The following is a 23,742-nucleotide window of genomic DNA, read 5'->3' on the forward strand; positions in this document are numbered from 1 at the left end:
TACAGAAGAGAGAATCCAGAAATGGACCAACAACTCTGTGGTCAACTGACTTTTGACAAAGCAGGAAAGAATAGGAAAGAATATCCAATGAGAAAAAGACAGTCTCTTCAACAAATGGTGTTGGGAAAACTGGACAGCCACATGCAGAAGAATGAAACTGGACACTTTCTTACACCATACACAAAACTTAATTCAAAATGGATGAACGACCTAAATGTGAGAGAGGAAACCATCAAAATCCTAGAGGAAAACAGACAGCAACCTCTTTGAACTCGGCCATACCAACTTCTTACTAGACACATATCCAGAGGCAAGGGAAACAAAAGCAAAATGAACTATTAGGACCTAATCAAGATAAAAAGTTTCTGCACAGCAAAGGAAACAATCAATAAAATTAAAAGGCAACCTTCAGAATGGGAGAAGATATCTGCAGATGACTTATCAGATAAAGGGTTTGTATCCAAAATCTATAAAGAATTTATCAAACTCAACACCCAAAAAACAAATAATCCAGTTAAGAAATGGGCAGAAGACATCAACAGACACTTTTCCAAAGAAGACATACAGATGGCTAACAGACACATGAAAAAATGCTCAATATCACTTGTCAGGGAAATACAAATCAAAACCACAATGAGATACTGCCTCACACCGGTCAGAATGGCTAAAATTAACAACTCAGGAAACAAGAGATGTTGGTGAGGATACAAAGAAAGGGGAAACCTATTGCACTGTTGGTGGGAATGCAAGCTGGAGCAGCCACTCTGGAAAACAGTATGGAGGTTCCTCAAGAAGTTAAAAACAGAACTACCCAATGACCCAGCAACTGTATTACTAGGTATTTATCTAAAGGATACAAAAATGCTGATTTGAAGGGGCACATAGTGCAATTATGGAAAGAGTCCAAATGTCCATCGACAGATGAATGGATAAAGACGTAGTGTGTGTGTGTGTGTGTGTGTGTGTGTGTGTGTGTGTGTGTGTGTAATGGAATATTACTCATCCGTTAAAAAGAATAAAATCTTGCCATTTGCAACAATGTGGATGGAACTAGAGGGTATTATGCTAAGAGAAATAAGTCAGAGAAAGACAAATAACATATGATTTTACTTATATGTGGAATTTAAGAAACAAAACAGATGAACAGAGGAGAAGGGAAGGAAAAATAAAATAAGATAAAAACAGAGAAGGAGGGAAAACATAAGAGACTCCAAACTAGAGAAAACAAACTGAGGGTTGCTGGAGGTGTGGTGGGCAGGGAATGGGCTAAATGGGTGATGGGGCATTAAGGAGGGCACTTCTTGGGATGAGCATGGGGTGTTATATGAAAGTGATGAATCACTAAATTCTACTGCTGAAACCAATGCTACATGATATGTTAACTAACTTGAATTTAAATAAAACAACAAACAAACAACAACAACAACAACAAAGATTCCATTATGATAAAAGGATCAAATGAGTATTTTTAAGGAGGGGAGAGATGTGCTCTGGTCTCAAAGACACTCCTACCTTATTAACAATAACTACTTAGAAAATAAATTCCATTTACAACAGAAGAAAATGTATAAAATATCTAGAGCTTAAAGACATGTGCAAATTTACAAAGAAAACTACCACCATTTACGGTAACACCAAAACACATGAACGACTCAGATCTAAATCTAACAAAATCTGTGCACCGTCTGTACACATAGAGCTACATAACCCAGCGGGGAGTTAAAGACCTAGATGAAATGAGAACTGTACCATGTTCATGATTTGGAGGACTCAAATTTGTTAATTTGTCAAATCTCCCCCAAACTGATCTACAGACTCCACACAACTTCACTGAAATTTTGACAGAAATTTTTTTTAAATGTTTTTATTAACATATAACGTATTACTTGTTTCAGGGGTACAGGTCTGTGATTCATCAGTCTTGCACAATTCACAGCGCCCACCGTAGCACTTCCCTTCCCCAATGTCCTGGACAGAAATCCTTATAGAAATACACAAATTGATTCTAAAATTTATGTGGACAAGCAAAAGAACTAGAATAGCCAAAACAATTTTGAAAAATAACAAAGTTGGAGGACTCACACTAACTGATTTCAAGAGTTATAATATACCTGCAGTAATCAAAACAGTGTTGCATGGGAGACAAGCTGGACACACAGGACAATGGAATAGTAAATGAATTAAGTCAGAAGACTCTATATGGTGCTGTTTCCTATATTGACAAGAATACATGGCCCAGGATCAAGGAGTGGAAGTAAGAACAGCCCTACTTAGCATCCCTCCCAGTGACCTACCCCCACAACTCCTGGCTCCATAGTGAGAGGTCCTGCACCCAAAAGAGCCGCACATGTTTTCTTGCCAGGAGACACAGCAAGGGCACTTTAGGCTCCTTGAGACAGGGAGCAGCAGACAAGAAGAGGAACCGCTTCACAGCAGGAGGACCAGATCCTGACCAGCAGGAGGGTGGGCTGCTCTTACCCCATGAGGGCAGAAATACCTGTGCCCCCTCTTGATACTTCTTTGTCCCACTGTAACTGTGAGTGGGCATGTACAGAAACATGAGGCTGATAAGCGTGTGGTTATCAAGGGTTCGGACACACTCAGGAATGAACTTTGGGGTCACACTAGTAGGTAAGCCGGCCGAGGTGATAGTTGAGGGTGAGGGAATTTACAATGGCAAGTCGGGAAGAAAGAAGATGAGGACCAGTTGTACCCATGAGACTGGCTGCAGCGAGAGGGGATGTATCCTTCCCAGTAATTTCCATCTCCTGGATTTTGCCTCAGGAAGAAAGCCCCATGAGCATGTACGGAGAAGCAGATGTGTGCAGCACAAGTGATGGACTATGCCGAGCATGGAGGTGCACAGTTCACACCTTTCAAGAGGCCAGCAGCCTCCAGGACAGCCTGCAGCCTCTAGCCACTGTATCTTTCACACTTCACCATGATGCTTGCAGCACACTGGTGAGCACAGGGTGGGCACTGGAGCAGAGCCAATTCTACCAGAAGAACAGGACTCCTCTAGCAAGGAACTGTTGTCCCCATTCGCCTCGTCAAGACTTCTCAGAACTGCACCCTGGGGTCTTTCCCAGAGGTCAGACCTGCATCAGAGTCTGAAGGCCCACCCAAACCCTTGCTCCCTTCACCTTTATCCATTCCAGGTGCACCCCAAACCTTAACATTAATTTCCTTTTATATCCAGCCCCATTGTGGTCTCTCCTTCTCTTCTCAGAGAGCTTGAACTCATAGACCCAGGCCTGTCTCACCCCAAATCCTGTGTGTTTGTTACAATCCTTCCATTACTGACTTCATATTATACTTAACTACAGCTCACTCGATGTGGGAAAAGAATGAGGCACTCTAACTCAGGAATAGGTGGAGTGATTATTGCTTAACTCCAAACCAGTAAAAAGGGAACTCCTTGCTTACTAACCTTTGAACTTCTTTCTCAATGAATACTAGGCATTGTGCTGGGTATGGGGGACACAGATAAAAGCAAATTCTTTTCCAGTCTTGTCTTCCACCACTCATGCACTGACACCCAGCAAGTGTTTACATCCTCCAAGCCCACTTACGATGACTGCTTTTAGATACAACTCCCTCCACCTTGACTGACCTCTCTCCCTTCCTTGCCTGGCAAACACCGACTGATGCATCAAGACTGAACCCAAGTGTCACCTCTGGAGCAAAGTATTCTCTGACTTACACAAGCAGAGCTGATTCCTCAGTCCTCCTACAGCACAACACCCTAATCACAGCATCCGTGACAATGAATTTGGATTTATCTGGTCCTCCTAACTGTCCTCCTAACTAAACTGGAAGTCTTCGAAGCATGGGTCGTGCATCCAAAGTGTTTAGTGCTGTGCCTGGCAAAATAGGAGAGGCTCCCTAATGCCTGAGAAGGGAAAAGGGGACCAAAAGAGGACAGGGAGAAGCAGCGTACCTGAGAATCGAATTAACAGGGATCTTAACAAACAGCGCTAAGAAGCCAGAATGTATCAATCAAGTGAAATGCTGACAGGACACCGGGTACATAAAAATGCTGAGACAGACTTTGCTTTCTGACACTCCCATAAAACACCTGTCCGGCCTCTCCCATGCCTAGTTTACAAGCTTATCAAATTCAGAGAGTGGTATGCCCCGCCTTTCCACAACTTTCATAAGTCCACTCTCATAGCCTGCATCTCAAGCCAAGCCCCACTCTTCTCAGGACTTGTGGCATAGGGTTAACTGAGAAAATCTGTTTGATGCCTATGTGATCGTTATCATTTCGTTTCGAAGTCAACAATATTTAAGAACCACTCCGGTTCAATCTACCTTCTCTGGCCAAAAAAACTTTCTCTTCTTCTCAGGGGAGCATTCAATAAGCAATGTTCCCTGATTTTCCAGATTCTCAACTGATGATGCTCCATTCCCTATTAATGATAATCACAAGGCATCATGAATTCGTAGGAAAGAAACTTCGGTAAGGATTAAAGAAAAAACTCTTAAAACATAGGCAGCAATCTCTTGGATATTGGCCACAGCAACATATTTATGGATATGTCTCCTAAGGAATCAGACAAGGGAAACAAAAGCAAAAAATAAACTATTGAGACTACATCAAACTAAAAACTTTTGCACAGCGAAAGAAACCATCAACAGAACCACCATCAACACTCTCAGTGAGTGGCCTTTTTCAAATATACATATCAAATGATATATCTGATAAGGGGTTGCTATCCAAAATACATAAAGAACTCCTACAAATCAACAGCAGAAAAACAAATAATCCAATTAAAAAGGGGCAGAGGACCTGAAGAGACATTTTTCCAAAGAAGACACGCCGGTGGCCAAAAGACAAATGGAAAGATGCTCAACATTTCTCAACGTCAGGAAAATGCAAATCAAAACTATGAGATACCACTTCACACCAATCAGAATGGCTAGAATCAAAAAGACAAGAAATCACAAGTGTTGGCAAGAATGTGGAGAAAAGGGAACCCTCATGCTGTGTTGCTGGGAATGTAAGTTGATGCAGCCACTGTGGAAATCAGTATGAAGTTATCTCAGAAAATTAAAAATAGGGGGCCTGGGTGGTTCAGTCGGTTGGGCATCTGCCTTGGGCTCAGGTCATGATCCTGGAGTCCCAGGATCGAGTCCCGCACTGGGCTCCCTGCTCAGCAGGAAGTCTGCTTCTCCCTCTGCCCCTCACCCTGCTCGTGTTCTCTCTCTCACCCACTCTGTCTATGAAATAATAAAATCTTTTAAAAAAATTAAAAATAGAATTACCATATGACCCAGTAATTCCACTTCAGGATATTTACCTGAAAAAAACAAAAACACTAATTTGAAAAGATATATGTACCTCTATGTTTATAGCAGCATTATTTATAATAGCCAAGATATGGAAGCAATGCAAGTGTCCATCAATAGATGAATGGATAAAGAAGATATGAGGTAGGTAGGTAGGTAGGTAGATAGATAGATAGATAGATAGATAGATAGATAGATAGATAGATAGATAGAAAGAAAGAATGGAATATTACCAGCCATTAAAAAAAATGTAAACTTGTCATTTGCAAAAGCATGGATGGATCGAGAGGGTATTAATGCTAAGTGAAATAAATCAGACAGAGAAAGACAAATACCATATGATTTCACATATATATGGAATCTAAAAACAAAAAAATGAACAACAACAACAAAAATAGACTTATAAATACAAAGAACAAACCAGTGCTTGCCAGAGGGGAGAGAATAGAAATATGGGTGAAATATGTAAAAGGGATTAAGAGGTACACAATTCCAGTTATAAAATAAATAAGTCATGATGATAAAAAGTACAGCATATGAAATTTAATGAGTAATATTATAATAACTTTGTATGGTGACAGATGATAACTATACTAATTGTGGTAAGGATTTTGTAATATATATAACTGTCGAATCACTATGTGATTCACCTGAAACTAGCATAACAAGATATGTCATAACATTATATAATGTTATATTACTTCAATCGAAAATGAATTTAAAAAATTAAAGTCTATCCACAACCAGGTATTTAAGAAATTGCACCAAATTTATCCCCATGACTTCCTGACCTAAAACTACTGCAGCCAGGCCAGTCTCCTTTCCTCTCCCAGTACAGCCCACTTATGCATTTCTGACCGAAAGCCTCTGTCTTGCTATCCTTGTCACCTGAAATCTCTCTCCCTTCCCGTCCCCTCTCATTTTCCAGATCCTACCACATTCCCAGGACCTAGGTTGAACTCCTCCACCTCCTACTCCATGAGGTCTCAAAACACTCCAGTCCACACCGAGCGGGTCACCAGCACAATTCCTGCACTGGCCAGGCAGACAAACAATCATGGTATAGTCTGGTATAATGGAGAGGAACAGTGGAAGGCGTGGTAACTCCAGTAGATTTACCCCATCTAAAGACCTTCAGGTTCACAATTTTTTAAGACACTGTGTTAGAGCTATTAATATTAGGAGCCTCTGAGGAAAGGAATTGGGTAGCTGGAGGAGAGATGGGGAAGGGAGAGTTTTCATTGCATATATTCTTTTATGCTTTGTAAATTTTAAAGTATTATCTTCACAAAATACCCAAAATTGAAAAATAAAAATGAGATGGGAAAAAATTTTAGTGACTAAAAACACTATGCCACTCAAACAAAATAGATGTGTCAACATAAGGACTGTCAGTGTAGCTACCTCTAATTTATTATTTGTTCCAGGTCATTTGGGTTACTTAATTAAATAACACCTTGGTTCTGCTACTTACCTTTTTCGTATATGTATACTCTGTCTCTAAAGAGAATGCCAAGTTAGGGAATAAGAGAATCCAGTTATATTTCTTTTTTATCTCCTTCACTGCTTTAGACTGACAAACACATGTGGTAAGTATTCAATATTTGGAATCATAAACGTCTAGAATTTTACAAGTCCTTAAAGATCTCGGCTACCCTGTCATTTTATAGATGAAAAACTGATGCCGATAAAGACTAAGAAACATATCCAACTATCACAGGACAACAACCCAAGATACGATGAGAAGAATTTAAAAAAAAAAAAAAAAAACCACACACACACACACACACACACACACACACATACACACACACACTTTGAGTTTACTATAAAAATAAGGATGCCCACTAGAGGGAGCCAATAGTCCATGAACTTGAAGGTGAGGGTCCTAAAACTGTTACCTTCAAAAGGTTCATGAAAAACTTTTCCCAGGGCCACAGAATGTGACTTAAGAGCCACATACCTAAACAATGTAAATTCAGATTTCTTTCACCAGAGGTACAGAGACTTTCAAATCTCCAGCATTAAAAAAATGTTTTTAGCATATAGTAATATTGATTTTTTTTTGTACAAAAGTCTATCAATTTTAACACACATATTCATTTGTATAACCACCACAATCAGGAAACAGAACAGTTCCATTATTCCCCAAATCTCCTCCTCTGACTTTATAGTCAACCCCACCTACCCACCCACCCACCACCCACCCCTGCACGCACCGTGGCATTCCACTGTATAGATGTAAAACTGTTTATCCATTCACCCACGGAAGGACATCTGGTTTGTCTTCAGTTACTGGCAATTAATACAGCTGCTATCAATATTCATGCACAAGCTTTTTGGGTGAAAACAGGTTTTCATTTTTCCAGGCTAAATGCCGAGGGGGAATACTGAGGCATATGTAAGTATATGCTCAACTCTAAAAGAAAATGACAAACTGCTTTCCAAAGTGACAAACAATCCAAGCTTCCTGCCTGCAATAGATGAGATTTCCAATTGCTCTGCATCCTCTCTAGCTCTTGATATTGTCAGAATTTTTATTTTAGCCATTCCAATAGACACATAGTGGTATGTTTTATTTTGCATTTCCCTACTGCTAATTTTTGTTTTAAAGATTTTATTTATTTATTTGAGAGAGAGAATGAGAGAGAGAGAGCACGTGAGAGGGGGGAGGGTCAGAGGGAGAAGCAGACTCCCCGCTGAGCAGGAAGCCCAATGTGGAACTCGATCCCGGGACTCCAGGATCATGACCTGAGCCGAAGGCAGTCGCTTAACCAACTGAGCCACCCAAGCGCCCAGCCTACTGCTAATTTTGTTAAACATCTTTTCAAGGGAGTATTCTGTTCATTTTTTAATTGGGCTCTTTGTAACTGTTGAGTTTTGTGAGTTCTTTACATATTCTTGAGAGCAGTCCATTGTCATGTATGTGGTTTGCAAATATTCTCTCCCCATCTGTACCTCTTAATAGTGTCTTTCACACAGCAAAAGCTTTTAATTTTGATGAAGTTCAATTTATCATGTTTTTTCCTTTATGAATTATGCTTTTGGTGTCATGTCTAAGAACTCTTTGCTTAACTCCAGGGCATAAAGATTTTTTGCCGTTTCTGTAAAATTTTTAGTCTTACATTTAAATCTATGATTCACTTTGAATCAACTTTTGCATAAAGTATGTGGTTTACATTTGAGGTTCATTTTTTTTGCAAAATAGAGGATATATATCCAATTGTTCTAACACATTTGCTGAAAAGACTACTTTTTTTCTTTTAAATTGCTTTTACACCTCCGTCAAAAACCAAACGGCCATATTTGTGTGCGTTTCTGAACCAGCCTCCAGTCTAGGCGTCTATCCCTTTACCAACACCACAGTCTCCATTATTTTGGCTTTATGTACAAGTCTTAAAACTGGGCAGCATGATTCTTTTTAAATTAAGAACGTGAAAGTACCATTATTCAATAGAGCTGACAATATCCACGTAAAAACTTCTAGTTTCAAATTAAAATCAGTATTATGGAAATAGGACGGAAAAAAGGTAAATATGAGGGAAAGGGAACAGAGAGAAAGAGTGAACTGAAGAGAAAAAGTAAAAAGTAGAAGCATGAGAGAGACACACATAAAGAAGTAGAAATACAGAAAGAAAAAGAAGGAAATAGAAAAAGGGAACAGGGAGAGGGGGAAAATAAAAAGAAAATGGTTCCCTACATATGGGACTCAACCACTAAACCTAAGCCAATGAATTCCTGTCTGTGAACCGCAAACACCTTCCCAATTACCACTGTCTACCACAGCTAGCTAGCATCAGTAATGAGAGCAGGTCAAGGGCTAGGTGTCTCACCAGACCAGGAACCCCATCCTCCTAAAGATCTACCTTGGCCAATGGCTTTCCTCATTAAATCATCCAAACAATTATCATAATGGCACTTCAATTTTTAGGTAACCCATTACTATAGGTTTAAATACTCTATAATTGCCTGTTCACATATGTAAATGGACAGATTCAATCAGTGTGGAATTTCTTTAACTAGAACATTCCTGGTATTTGGTTTAGATGTTTCAAAGAGAAAAGCATCTGGTTCTCTTTAGATGTAATATCCACCCTGTCCACCTCCAAGGGTTGCCATGAAGATCAAATCAGATCACGGAAGGGAAACTGCTTTATAAACTGAAACTTCTTATACAAATATACATAACTCTGGTTATGTATATTTGGTGTAGGTGTAGGACTAGGAAACTGTGTTAGACACAGATGACAGCACCTGGCTCAACTATGTAGAGCCTTCAGTGAAATCTAAAACAGTCTTCAGGAGCAGCAAATTCAGAACTCTTCCCAGACAGTGGCATTAGAAATGGGAAAGACAAGGTTCAGTAACTAGCTCTGGGTACTTCTCTGCAACCTCTCTGACTATTATGGACATTGAGATATTGGGATCTGGCTTCCCTTTCTTTAACACCAAAACTCACTATTTCCTTCTATTTTCTATACTTATCTCTTTGACTCTTGATAAAAAAATCATGGTTAACAAATGTAAATGTAGTCACAGAAGAGACATGACACATAGTCTTTTAAAACTAGAAATAAGGGGCATCTGGGGGGGCTCAGTTGTTAAGCATCTGCCTTCGGCTCAGGTCCCAGGTCCCAGGGTTTTGGGATCTAGCCCTGCAACGGGCTCCCTGCTCCGCAGGAAGCCTGCTTCTCCCTCTCCCATTCCCCACTTGTGTTCCCTCTCTCACTGTGTCTCTCTGTCAAATAAATACATAAACCTTAAAAAAATAATAAAGAAAGGGCGCCCGGGTGGCTCAGTCGTTGAGCATCTGCCCTCGGCCCAGGTCATGATCTCAGGGTCCTGGGATCAAGTCCCACATTGGGCTCCCTGCTCCGCGGGAAGCCTGCTTCTCCCTTTCTCGCTCCCCCTGCTTGTGTTCCCTCTCTCACTCTCTCTCTCTGTCAAATAAATAAATAAAATCTTTAAAAAAATAAAAATAAAGAAAGAAAACTAGAAATAAGATTGGACACATTCTAAAATAAAAGCTTAACTCAATTTCTGTTACAAAATTCTTCAACACATACTGTGTGTGTTTCTGTCCTTAAAAAATGCTCTAAGAGCCTTCGGTATTTCGTGTAGCTTTCTTTAACTCATAGACCCAAGAAACCACCCACCCACTGGCTATATTTATAAGTGCTTAGGCTGATGACGTTTACCTTATTCCCTTATTTCACAACTTCTTGAACACGGCTGATCATTCAATGTATTACCCAGTACTTAAGACATCGCTGGAATTCTGTAAGTATATAAACACATGTTGGCCACACCAAATATTTCTTGTTTATTAATGTGTGTTTAAGTTAAGTCCACCTCATGTTGTGGAAATGGAGGTGATATAGCATACTGTAAGAAGACAGGCTTCAGACACAGACATCTCAATTCAAATCCTGACTCTTCTTGGTCAGGATTCATTTTTTTGAGTCCAGCTGAGGGACTTTGGAGCTTTGGCCTTATTAACTTCCTAATCTTTAAAATTAGGAAAATACACTGTATCAACAGATGTTGGGTTAAATGACGATAATGTGACATGTCAGCACATCATAGGCCCTTGATTACGTTAGTTCCTTACATGCCAGCAAGCACGCTCGGCTGGCCATTCCAGCCTCTTCGATACTATTTATAAAGCCCCCCCCCACCCATAAAGCTTGATATTTAAAAGCACATTCTGGAATTTCTCCACCTCACTGGCTCTCCATCTATTTTTAAATTTAACCTGCCTCTAGGTCCTAATCTCACTCATCTATTTCCATTATAATGCGGCAGCAGTCCTATTGTACCAGGACAGCAGCTAGAAGGACAGCAGGCAGGGCAGCGACCCCCACTCTTGCCTGGAGCCCTAGCACGCAGGTGTGAGGATCCTGAGCACCAGTCCCAGAAGCTGCATGCATCCAACAGCTGCCTCCACACTCATTAGCTCATTCTCAATTCAAGGCACAGGCTCCTAACAAATGATTTACATATCTACATAGATTTCATCCTAGATTAATCTGAGAAATTGGCAAACATTAGTAGTTAGCGTACAGAACTTTCACCCAGGAAAATGGAAAGCTAAGAGTTTTCAGGTGGTAAATAACAGAAGAAAATCCTGCTCCCTTTATGATTCACAGGTATTACAGAAGGTGAAAGGAAAATCATTATTTAATAGACAAATGGAATCTGCCTGTGCACTTGATGTTTTAAAGGGGGGACACACAATTAAGGCTTCATAGTGACACAAAGCATGTTCTGACAGTGCTGGATGGTTAGCTCCTAGAGCATGCTCCGATTTCCCTCCCCCGAGGACTCTGAAAAGCCTCCTGGGACACAATGGATGTTACCCCCATTTAAGGTCACAACAGAATAGATTGGAAGTTACTCATCCAGAGAATTTTTTAGAAGTGTTCTAGCTAAGTTGTGATGGGGTACAAGTATTTACAGTTTCTCAAGAGAAATAATCACTTGCGAATTCCCCATGATGTATGGCATGCAGAACCAGGGCTAGAGTCCCCGCTGCCTGATGCTAACAAACACGATAGTCTCAGAATAAGCCAAAATCACCCAAGATCCTACTTAAAATTTGGACGAGCAAGCCAGAAATAACTGCCAAATGGAGACAACGAATTGCCCTGATGACAATCTTGATATCTGGAACCTGAAGACTGCCAATGAAATTCTACAAAGAAGTTCAATGCTGGGGCGCCTGGGTGGCTCAGTCAGTTAAGCGTCTGCCTTCGGCTCAGGTCATGATCCCAGGGTCCTGGGATCGAGCCCCTCATCGGGCTCCCTGCTCAGCGGGGAGTCTGCTTCTCCCTCTCCCTCTGCTGCTCCCCCTACTTGTGCTCTCTCTCTGTGTCAAATAAATAAATAAAATCTTAAAAAAAAAAGAAGAAGAAGAAGAAGCTCAATGCTAAACATGCAGCAATGTCTGGTCTTAGCCTTGGTGTTGGAGGTTACCCTCACACTGCTCTGCAACCTCTCCTAGCAGCTAGCCCACAAAGGAGCCAAAGAAATGGTTCAGGGAGGAATAAACAGGTTTTTCTCTGCTCAAAGCCATGGGGCTCAGTGGCCCCAAACTGCCTCACTAAATGTGTTGTAAGAGCGTTCTTCATTTGTCTTTCAGAGTAAAAGAAAGCAAATGTTAAGGGTCCATATTCTCCATTTCTTCTTTTAACTTCCCTTCAAGTTCTCAGCCCTCTGGGGGGTCTCTCTGTTGATAACTCAACACTTTCTCTTCTCAGGACACGTGCAGCTTCATTCCTCTTTAATATTCCCCCAGTCCCTGAAGCTTAGGTAGCCTCCCCGCCGCGCTGCCACCTCCGGCAATAAAACAGCCTAGCATGTAGTGAAAAGGAAAGTCCAAGCAGAGAGACATGCATATTTTCCTTGGATCATCAGGTGGTAAGTGTCCCATCACAAAATAGCACCAAAACATGAGCACCAAAACATGTTTTGGAGAACAGGGACATACATTGCCAGGGTTCAACTAAGACATCAGGGAATTCTAGCACAATTCTTCATACAGGCCCCGAGATGTGCTTAAAGATCAGACCCACTCTGCCACTAACCCCGTGAATACAACCCTCTCGCTGCTAGAAAGGCCCACCCCAGAGCTGCTCTTTCACCCTTTCAGATTCCCGAGAACCCCTGTAGCCCTCCCCCCAGGTGTGCAAAAGGCATGAACAGATGTCCTTTCTGAAAAGTCACTGCAACTAAACACGGCTAGGGGGCGCTCTACGGACCCAAGAACATTGCAACAGGTTTATCGTAACAACACACGTGGTTCTTCACTCAACAAATCACAAGTGTGAGCATCACTCCACTAGACAAGAGAGATTATTCCACACGAGGAAGTTTCAAGAGACTGACCAGATCCAGTTGTCCTCCCTGTGGTCCTCCCCTTCAGGGTAAACTTGTCACGCTTACCTGTACAAGTGACGATTGTCTTCAAAATCCTCCTGACCCCATTTTCCCTTGATGTCTTCAATAACATGATTCTTGAGGAATTTTTTCAGCAGCTGAACCGTTTGTTTGCGGGTCACTTCAGGGCCAAAGTTCTGACTGCACCTCAAGAGCTCATGCAGCCAATCCACAGCTTCGGCCGCCGTGAAGCAACGTTCATAACTTTTGAAACGACAGCGATGTTTCCGTAAAGGCATCCTAGCACGAAAAAGCTCAACTGTTTCATTCCACTGGGAAAGAAAGGGAGAAAAGCATTTAGTAACCAACTGATTTTTTTAAAGGTTATTACGTCCCAAATATTTAAGACAATGAATGCAGTTCTTCCATTGAAAAGACTAGCTTGATGACAAAGACTTTTTTTTTTTAAGTAGGCTCTATGCCCAGCACGGAACCCGAGGTGGGACAAGAGTCAGACACTTAACTGACTGAGCCATCCAGGCACCCCATGGAATCATACGGTTTTTACTTTTCTTCTGGCCTTCTTATATCCACATTTTATTTACGTTATTCATCCATGTTAATGCATGTGGCAGAGTTCATTTTTATTGCTGTGCAGTATTCCGTTGCATAAACAAATCACTATTTTTTTTTTTTAAGAGAGAGAGCGCGTGAGCGGGTTGGCGGTGGGGGGGGGGGGGCAGGAAGAGGGAGAGAGAGAATCCCAAGCAGGCTCCACACACAGCATGGAGCCCAACTCAGGGCTCAATCTTACAACCCTGAGATCATGACCTGAGTGAAAATCAAGAGTCGGTCACTTAACCAGCTGCGATACCCAGGTGCCCCACTATTTATCTTTTCTTAAGTTGATGGACATTTGGGTTGTTTTTTTCTAAGAATAGTGCTCCTTTGAACGTTGTGTTTTTTGGTCAACACATATATACGTTCTGTTGGATATATACTTAACGGAAATTGCTGGTTTATAAGGTGTGCATATATTTAACTTTTGTAGAGGTTGCCAACCTGTTTTCCAAAGTGGTTGTACTGATTTATATTCCCACCAGCAATGTATGAAGTTTCCAGTTGCTCCACATTCTCATCAGCACTTAGTGTTGCCTATCTTTTTCATTTTAGCCATTTTGTAGGCATGTAGTGGTATTACATCGGGGATTTCTTTTGCATTTCATTTCTAATTAATAAGGTTGAACATCTTTGCATATATTTTTTTAAAGATTTTTATTTATTTATTGAGAGAGAGAGAATGGTAGAGAGAGAGCACGAGAGGGAAGAAGGTCAGAGGGAAAGACAGACTCCCTGCTGAGCAGCGAGCCTGATGCGGGACTCGATCCTGGGACTCCAGGATCATGACCTGAGCCGAAGGCAGTCGTTTAACCAACTGAGCCACCCAGGCACCCCATCTTTGCATATATTATGGTAAATTTGAAGATCTTTTCATGTTAAATGCCTGTTCAAGTCATTTTCCATTTTATTTTTTCTATGGAGTGTCTGTCTTTTTGTTGGTGTCTTGAGTTTTTTGTTTTCTTTTGTTTTAGAAATTCTAAAAACATCTAAATGTTATCCTACATGGGATTGTCTCGTTTCCTGTGTGTTTTTAAGATGTTAAAAAACTGTTTAAATCTGGACCAACTTAATTTGGAGGATGGCATAGAACAGTGTCAAATGAAGTAGAAAGATTAATATATATCCAACGCGAAAAGATATTTGAATTTGGCTACAAGACATGATTCGGAATCAGAGTGGAATTCAATTGCAACAAGTTAGAAGGAAGTTAAAGAAGGTAGAAAAAGTGAAAGACCAATTAAGCATTTGCTTGATGAATCCCTACTGTATGTTGGGCACTATGCTCTATGTCCAGGGTGCATGCTTGCACAGACCCTACCTCGGTCCTGTACATCTCTGGTGTTGTGTGGAAGAGAAGTGGACCATCGGTGCAGACTGGGTTGGGCAGGACGAATGAAGAGAAACCTGGAAGAAAAGGCCTGATCAGAAGGGAAAACAGGAGCCAGAAGTGAGAAAAATAAAAAGAATATGCCGAGATCAGAACTGTAGTTGTTAGAAAAAGATTTTCTGGTTTCAGTGGGAAGGGGGGTGAGAAGTAAAGATTCAGTTTGTGCAGTGATAGACCTGAAAGAGAAGGCTGGGAGAAGGGAGAATGGTTATGAGAGTAAGACTGTGAGTTTCCAGGACTTTTAGGAAGGCTGGCAGGAAGCCTAGGGTCTGAAAAAGCTGCTGGTGTAATTATGTAGGAAGGATACCATATGTGAACATTTCATTTAATCTAGGGAAGGCTGATGAAGGGGTGGATGTCTAGGTTTTGTTTTTTTAAATAGGAAAATATTTTGCCGAATTTTAAACATGTTTTGACATCAGGCACTATGTCTCATACATCTCTCTTTTCTTCTCTCCCTATAATGCTTTTCATGTAATAAACAGTACATACTTGCTGAATGCAGTAAAATCATATTAAACATCGGGCCCTAAGAAGTGAATTAGGCATATTGGGCTCAGTTTTAGCCATAGTTTTGATCGTTTGTTTCTCATGAATGTAAGAATCCATTAAGTTCACATGAAGGGATAACTTGGTGGTAATATCTCCAGTAAATACTTATTGAATGAATAAAATACATTTTTAAAAGTTATTTTTTTCTTTTGAGTGGGAAGGTTGTAAGTAAAAGATTTTCAAGGCTTGGGGCGCATGGGTGGCTCAGTTGGTTGAGCATCCGACTCTTAGTCTCAGCTCAGGTCTTTATCTCAGGGTCGTGAGTTCAAACCCTGTGTTGGGCTACACACTGGGCATGAAGCCTACTTTAAAAAAAAAAAAAAAAGAACAAAAAAACTATATGATTCCATTTACATGAAATCAAAAAGCAGGCAAAACTAATCCATGGTATTAGAAAGTATAACAGTGGTTACTTTGTATAGAGGTCAAGACAGAGAAAGGCAAGGGGAGTGTTAGGAATGTTACATATCTTGAGCTGGGTATCAGTTACATGGGGCACTCATAAGAAAACTCACTGAGTCGTACTCATTTCATTATGCCACCTATATGTCTAAACACAGACATAGTTTTAAACAGTCTCCACATATTTTTAATCATTGTTGTTTTAATTCTCTGCTGACATCTAGCCTTCATGTTAGTCCTGATCAAGAATGTTGGGAGTGGGGAGGGAAGAAGAGTTAATAAAAAAGATTTTCATTTATTTTATATTTATTGAATTATCATAATCATTATCAATTAAACTTAATGCATAGTACTTTATACATTACGCAGTAAATGTAATGAAGACATGGGTCCCTGGAATCCCGTATTTCAAACCAGAAGTAAATATGCCTATTAATTGATTCAAGCTGGTGAGTAGTTCCTCTACTTATTTTAATTAGGTAAGTAATAATGCACATTGTAACAAATTAAATGCAGAAGCATATATAAAAGAGATTGCCCAGTCTCTCTCCGATCCCACATACCTGTCAAACATACACACACATATAGAATTTTCCCTTTTTAATGTATGTTATTTATTATTAGTATTGTTGTTTGCTTCCTTTCTTAAGAAATGTGATCAAGGGGCGCCTGGGTGGCTCAGATGGTTAAGCGTCTGCCTTCAGCTCAGGTCCACATCCCAGGGTCCTGGGATCGAGCCCCATGTTGGGCTCCTGGCTCAGCGGGGAGCCTGCTTCTCCCTCTCCCTCTGCCTCTTCCCCTGCTCATGCTCTCTCTCTGTATCTGTGTCTCAAATGAATAAATAAAATCTTAAAAAAAAAAAAAAAAGAAATGTGATCAATCCTATTGTACACATTTCCCAACTTGTTTTTGCACTGAAAACAGCATAGATGTCTTTCTGTGTCAATAACCTGTAGATCTAGCCTATTCTTATGAATGAATGCCATAATTTACTTAACCATTTTCTTTTCTTTTTTTAAGATTTTACTTATTTATTTGACAGAGAGAGACACAGCGAAAGAGGAAACACACGCACAGGGAGTGGGGGAGGGAGAAGCAGGCTTTCCCCCTAGCAGGGAGCCCGATGCCGATCCCAGGACCCTGGGACCATGACCTGAGCCAAAGGCAGATGCTTAACAACTGAGCCACCCAGATGCCCCTACTAAAGCATTTTCTAACTGATGGGCATGGATCTGTTTGCACTTTGTTGTTTCAAAATATTACTTTAAAAACCCTGGGGCACATGGGTGACTCAGTTGCTTAAGCATCCGACTCTTGATTTCACGCCAGGTCATGATGTCAGTGTCCTGAGATTGAGCCCCGCCTCAGGTGGGGTTGGCTCCGTGCTCTGCATGGAGTTGGCCCCACCTTGTCCCTCTCCCTCCCCCGCACTTGTACATCTCTCTCTCTCTCTTTCAAATGAATAAATAACTTAAAGGACCAATGCTTTTATTTATTTGTGATAGAATGGATTTCTAAATTTTATCAGCATATTTAGATCAGATGTAACAATTCACAGTCCTACCAGCAATATCAGAGCATGCTGCCTTACCTGTGGCCATCACTAGATGTTACCATTCTCATTTCTGCCAATTCGTGTTCAAGAAATGATATGTCTATATTTTGTTTGCATCTTCCTATCTTCATCTTAAGTAATTTTCATTTATTTATCTGAGGCTTGACCTTTTTCTATTGGGTTGTCTCCTTTTTCTTAATCAATTTTTTAAAAATGTTTAAATCTAGCATTTAAGTCAAAGTGCATAGAAGTCAGGAAAGTTAGTCTATTTTGCTCAGTTCAGTATCTCCACAACTGAGGACAGTGCCTCTCATATGGTGCATGTGTTTAATAAAGGTGTTCTGAGTGAATGAATATGAAATACTAATCCTTTTAAAAAGATATTAGAAATGTTTTCTCCTGGCTTATCAATTTATGTGGTCTCTAGCTATATGAAGGTTTTGTTGTTGATTGTGATGTTAATGAAACAAATATATCTTTATTTTCTTTATAGCTGCAGGATTTTCCCCTTTAGGGGAAGGAAGTTAGAGATTTCCCCAACCAGCGGTATTAAAAATATTTATCAAAGTTTTCTTTTAATGTTTTAGAGGGATTTTTTTTAAATATTTGAATCTTCAACTAGAATTTTTTATGGTGGGAGAAGAACACCTCTAACTTTATTTTCTTCCAAATGGAGAGCCAATTATGTCACCCTTTTTTCAATGAATTGAAATACTAAGTTACCTTACATAGTATCTTTCTTGATTCTGTTCTGAACTCTCTTTTTTATCCCACTGAGCTATTTGTGTCTTCCTATGCAATACTACACCATTGTGATTACAGTCAATTAATACTAAGTTTAAATCTCTGGTAGATCAAGGTCACCTAGAGTCTCCTTTAAAAATAAATTTTTTTTCAAAAATAATTTTAATTCTCATACTTTTACTCTTCTGAATGACCTTTTCATTCAGTGTATTCCACACACAGAAAAAAAAACTATTATGACTGGATTTTTACTGATTCTGTTGATAGCTGGTTTTCATTTCACACTAGAAATTTTCTAATAAGACATCTTAATCAAAGCTCATATCTTATAAAATGAATTTTAATTTATTTATATTGATTCTTTGCATTTCTTTTTTTTATTTTTTTATTATTTTTTTTATATTTATGTTGATTCTTAATGGCGCTTATCATTATGGATTATATTTACTCAGTCCATGAAACACTTCAGAATTCTAAAACCTGGTGAGAACTATGATCTCTGTTCCTACTTACTTCCAAAAATAATTATGTTGTAATTCGGCTACTCTGTCAAGAAAGAAGAATTACATTACCTGTAAAATACTTCAAAATTCTCAGTCACACTTAGAAGGAAAATATCCTATGTCATCAAAGACCAAGACAGAGCTTGAGAATGTGATTTTTTTCTATGACATTATTTGGAGAGAAAAATCTTTATAGCAAAGGGAACAAAAGAGATTTGCTCGTGATTAAAAAAAATACTTTGTTTTACTTATTTATCCCTTAAACTAGGGATCTGAAATAAGGAATCACAATTGTTTTTACTTCACATCATGAGCCAAACTACAAAATACAGCACTGAGTGTTGAAATGTGCTTCCTGTTTTTTTTTTTTTTCTCCAGGATGTTTATTCCATTTCCTTCCTTCTTAGTACCACAGATATTGTGAGAATGGTGCTATCATGCTACAGCACCTGGCCCGGGAGCGCAGAGACAACCAAACTCTACCTCTAGCTGAACTTGCTACAGACTAGCAGGGCGAACCTGATCAAGTCAGTTCACCCCTATAGGCCTCAAGAGAAGGAGAAAACTGGACTAGACAATTGGTCATGTCCATTCATTCTAGTTCTCAGATTCAGTGACAGCTATATGGGTTTTAAAGTTTACCACTTGCATCAGATGGTAGAAGTAACTCAGAATTAAGTTCAAAGAATCAGTAGGTTAAAGCCGTTTTTATAAAAGCAATTTTCTTTCTCCTCATTATTTTATTAAAATGGTGAACTATGGTTGACCCTTGAACAACAGGGGTTTGAACTACATGGGTCCACTTTACATGCAGATTTTTATTGATAAATACTGTCAATGTATTTTCTCTTGCTTATGATTTTCTTTTTTTTAAAGATTTTATTTGAGAGAGAGGAAGAAAGAGAGAGATCACGAGCAGAGGGGAGGGGCAGAGAGAGAAGCAGACTCCACTGAGCATGGAGCCCGACGTGGGACTCAATCCCAGCACCGTGGGATCATGACCTGAGCCGAAGGCAGAGACTTAATCGACTGAGCCACCCAGGCGCCCTTCCTTTTTATTTTCTTAATAACATTTCTTTTCTCTAGCTTACTTTATTATAAGAATACAGTATATAATACATACAACATATAAAATATGTGTTAATTGACTGTTTATGTTATCGGTAAGGCTTCCTGTGAAGAGTAAGCTGTTTGTAGTTAAGTTTGGGGGGAGCTATACATGGACGTTCAACTGCGTATGGGTGGGCACTCCTAATCCCCACATTGTTCAAGGGTCAACCGTATTTGTATGTGGGTTACAAAAGTGAAAGCTATTTCAATGAAGATGAATAAGTTTCTAATTAACTTCCATATTCATCATGTAATGACTTAGAGTCTGTCATTTGATTTTTGGCAAAAAAATTTACCTAGTCCATAAAATGTTATTTTCAGATAAGACTTTGGTGCTTTAGAAAATGGAGCTGTACATGGTTTGAAAAAGTAAAGGGAGTCATGAAAGGAGGAAGTAAAAGCCTACTCTTTATATGCCAATGATTATCCCAAGCTTTTCCTGAAGACTGGGTTAAGGGTGATCTTGGGAGAAGGGCGAAAGGATAAGCAGAGACAGCGAGATGGAAAGATAAGCTGGGAAGATAAGTAAAGAGAGGACTAGTCACAAACTTTGTGATTTACCTGGTAAAAGTTGTAAGGCACAACTGAATTATGCTCCAGGAAACATTTATACATTTTATAATGAGGTTAAAGCATCTACAATGATGACAAAGATCACTGATAAAGCAGGAAGTCTCACCTTTTTAAAAAAATTTCCTATTGTTTTCTGTGCTTCCAGAATCTTGGTTTAAGATCAAAGATCTCAAATAGAATAAATTTGACAACTGAACTATCTGGGAAGTTCTGGTAAAATTGAGGTGCTTTCATTAATTATTCACATAATTAAATTTCCTGCTTAACTTGATCAGTCTTGGCTAAACTTGACTTGAATATCACTTCTTGGGGGCTGACAGCTTCTGGAGAACAAAGAAAATGTTTCTTTATAAATTCCTTTGATAATATCTTAATGTGACTCAGAATGAAGCAGTGCCTTATCACACAGGTACTATGCATCCATGAAAAGTAGTGATTTATACAATTCAGTGAATGAGATTTTAACAGTTCCAATTATGATGTAACTTCTTTTAGTCTAAAGCAGGAAGGATGAGAACTAGTTACCCAAGATCTTGAGCTTCTGTTTTCCTTGCATAAGTGCTGTGAATAAATTTGGGGAAGAGGGATGTGTTTTTCCCTCCACAAAGGACAGTAAAGTTTTTGAAAGTCCCTGATGATGCACAGTCTCTATCTCATCCCTCAATATGGACCTACCAATAGCTCTGATCCCAGATGGTTCCAAACGGTAGAAGCAGTTGTGAAGTGGAAGTAAATATGAAAATTTTTAAAAACCCTATTTGTTCCCTGTCAGCACCATCCACACCTCTTAGAGGCTAGCCCAGAGGAAAATCTAAATTTATATTTGCTGAATCTTTTTAAATGAATGAATCATTACCAACGCCTGTAGTTTGCAAAGACGCGTGCAGTAACTCCTCCCATCCTGTTCCCGTCTCTTCCTGGATATCCGTTACGTTAAACAGAACAATGAAACCAATTCCCAAATTATATGTGGCCATAAGTGGCAAAAGACCAAGAAGCGGGGTCCCTTCCTCCCAATTACCAGCAGGCTTCCATAGAACGCCTTTAAACACCTGCAATTGACATTACCAAATTGTCACCACTGTTCCGTTAGAGTCATCCTCTAAAACGCAAATCACTAAAATCACTTGCTCCAGGTCACAAAGAAATCAACTACGCCTCAGAACCCTGAATACCAAAGTTCTTCTCCCAGGAGAAAAAGCAGCACCCTGGACCCTCATGGTCTGTAAAGGCTCTTTCAGGGAACATCCGTTCGGAGGCGCCTGTGTGGCTCAGTCGTTAAGCGTCTGCCTTCGGCTCAGGTCATGATCCCAGGGTCCTGGGATCGAGTCCCACATCGGGCTCCCTGCTCGGCGGGAAGCCTGCTTCTCCCTCTTCCACTCCCCCTGCTTGTGTTCCTGCTCTCGCTCTCTCTGTCAAATAATCTTTAAAAAGAAGGAAAAAATCAAAAAGAACAACCGCTGATTTAGGTAGGTGTGGACAGACCAGAAACGCTGGGAACCAGAAAAGCGGCCAAGACCCAACTGCGTTCCGGGCACCGTTAGAAAGCACCTCGGTGTCACCACAAGTGACACTCAGGACGGAGACACGCCCTGCCTGGACTGCGGCGAAGGGTTAGTGTTACAAGGGGTGGGGGGGCCCTGAAGTTACCCACGGGGCGCTTCCTCTCCGGGCTGCAGGCGTTCGATTCCAGGGGACAAAGGGGGTGGGGGTGGGGTCACCCTGTTCTTTCGGGCGCTTTAAATCGGAAGGCTCACTTACTGCCGAGAACCAGGCCAGTGTGTGTCGGGAACGAAGCTGCACCCACCCACGACGTGCCAAGCTCCAGGCCCGGTAAGCCTTTCTTTGGGAACATCGTCCAGAAAACGGCCGCCCAGGCCGGAACGGGTCCGGCCTCCATACTCGGGCCCCGCCAACCTTGCAGATCGCGGGGATCGCGGCGTCGCCCAGGCCCTGGCACCTCCACTCACCAGCTTGGTGGCCCGGTACGGGCCGGGCCCCACGATGCGGTGCTCCATGGCCGGTAAGCAGCGGCGGCGGCGGCGGCGGCCGCCCCAGCGCGGATCCCAGCGAGCCGGCGGCGCCGCGGTTTGAATCGCGAGCCTGTGCGCTGCGGACGCTGATTGGGCGGCGCGGCGGCACGTGACGGAAACTGCGGGGCGGAGCCTCGGGGACCCCGGGATCCCGGCACCCCCCGGCCCCGCCAGGTAGGCGGCTGGCGGCTGGGCGGGCGTCTCCCACCGAGGCTCCTGCGGCCGCGGGAGCTGGGCTCGCAGACCCGCCGGGTACAGAGTCCGCTGTCCACCCTCGCCTCGCGCGCGTACACCAGCGTGTGCGCAGACCGTGAGGGGCGCCTGCGCTTTGTCTGGGGCGAACCTGGCCCGCCTGACTTCCCCAAGCCCGCCCACGCTGTCTGTGCTAGAGAGGGTCAATGAAAGTGTAATTCGGTGATCGGAAACCGTGGACGGGGGGAGCAAATCCGTGTCCGCTTTTCATAGGTAGAGTGAACGTGCCGGTGCTGCTAATAGGATTGGGACGGGTGGGTAGTGAAATGAAGCCAGTGCACCGCCTCTACAAGTGGAGGAACACTGAAACACTGGGCAAGGGGACTTGGCCCCACGGGGTGTCCACTGCGCGTACGATCGATAGAGCTGTAAAGAGCCCCGATTCACCTTCCCGTTTTTTTCTTTTGGTAATCTATCCCTTGAATTTGAATTCTGTTTTATATCAGCCTGAAAATTTGTCTTTTGACCTTTTGACCTGTTTTACTGCTCACAATTTTCCCGCTAGGAATTGCTGGTCTGAGTTGTTCTGATTCCCTGTTGTTAAAAGGGACAAATGAGGCCACCGCTCTATACCTGCAACTCGAGTTCAAAGTTCAAATCTGAAAAAAAGTTCATACCTGGTCACCTCAGTGAGTACCCAGAATAAGATACCATAATAAAAATCTGGGTAAGAGACACCTGGGTGGCTCAGTCAGTTAAGCATCTGCCTTCGGCTTGGGTCGTGAGATCCAGGTCCTGGCGTCTGCTTCTCCTTCTCCCTCTGCCCTCCCCCCCCCCCCCGCAACTCGTGCTCTCTCCCTGTCTCTCTGTCTCTCAAATAAATAAATAAATAAATTTTTT

At 41.3% G+C, this 23,742-nt stretch overlaps 1 protein-coding gene across 1 annotated transcript in view; it reads right to left on the reverse strand.

Moving 5' to 3' along the window:
* Positions 1 to 22,800, reverse strand: part of DEPDC1B (DEP domain containing 1B) — an 84,635-nt gene extending 61,835 nt beyond the window's left edge. Inside the window, exons 1-2 of the mRNA XM_027606958.2 lie at positions 22,588 to 22,800; positions 13,237 to 13,502 (exon numbers count right to left, since the gene is read on the reverse strand). Of these exons, the coding sequence (XP_027462759.1) occupies positions 13,237 to 13,502; positions 22,588 to 22,635 (314 nt within the window). The 5' untranslated portion in view covers positions 22,636 to 22,800. The remainder of the gene's footprint in view (positions 1 to 13,236; positions 13,503 to 22,587) is intronic.
* Positions 22,801 to 23,742: the final 942 nt, after the last annotated feature.

This window comes from Zalophus californianus, chromosome 5 (genome assembly GCF_009762305.2).
Source record: "Zalophus californianus isolate mZalCal1 chromosome 5, mZalCal1.pri.v2, whole genome shotgun sequence".
Lineage (NCBI taxonomy): Eukaryota > Metazoa > Chordata > Mammalia > Carnivora > Otariidae > Zalophus > Zalophus californianus.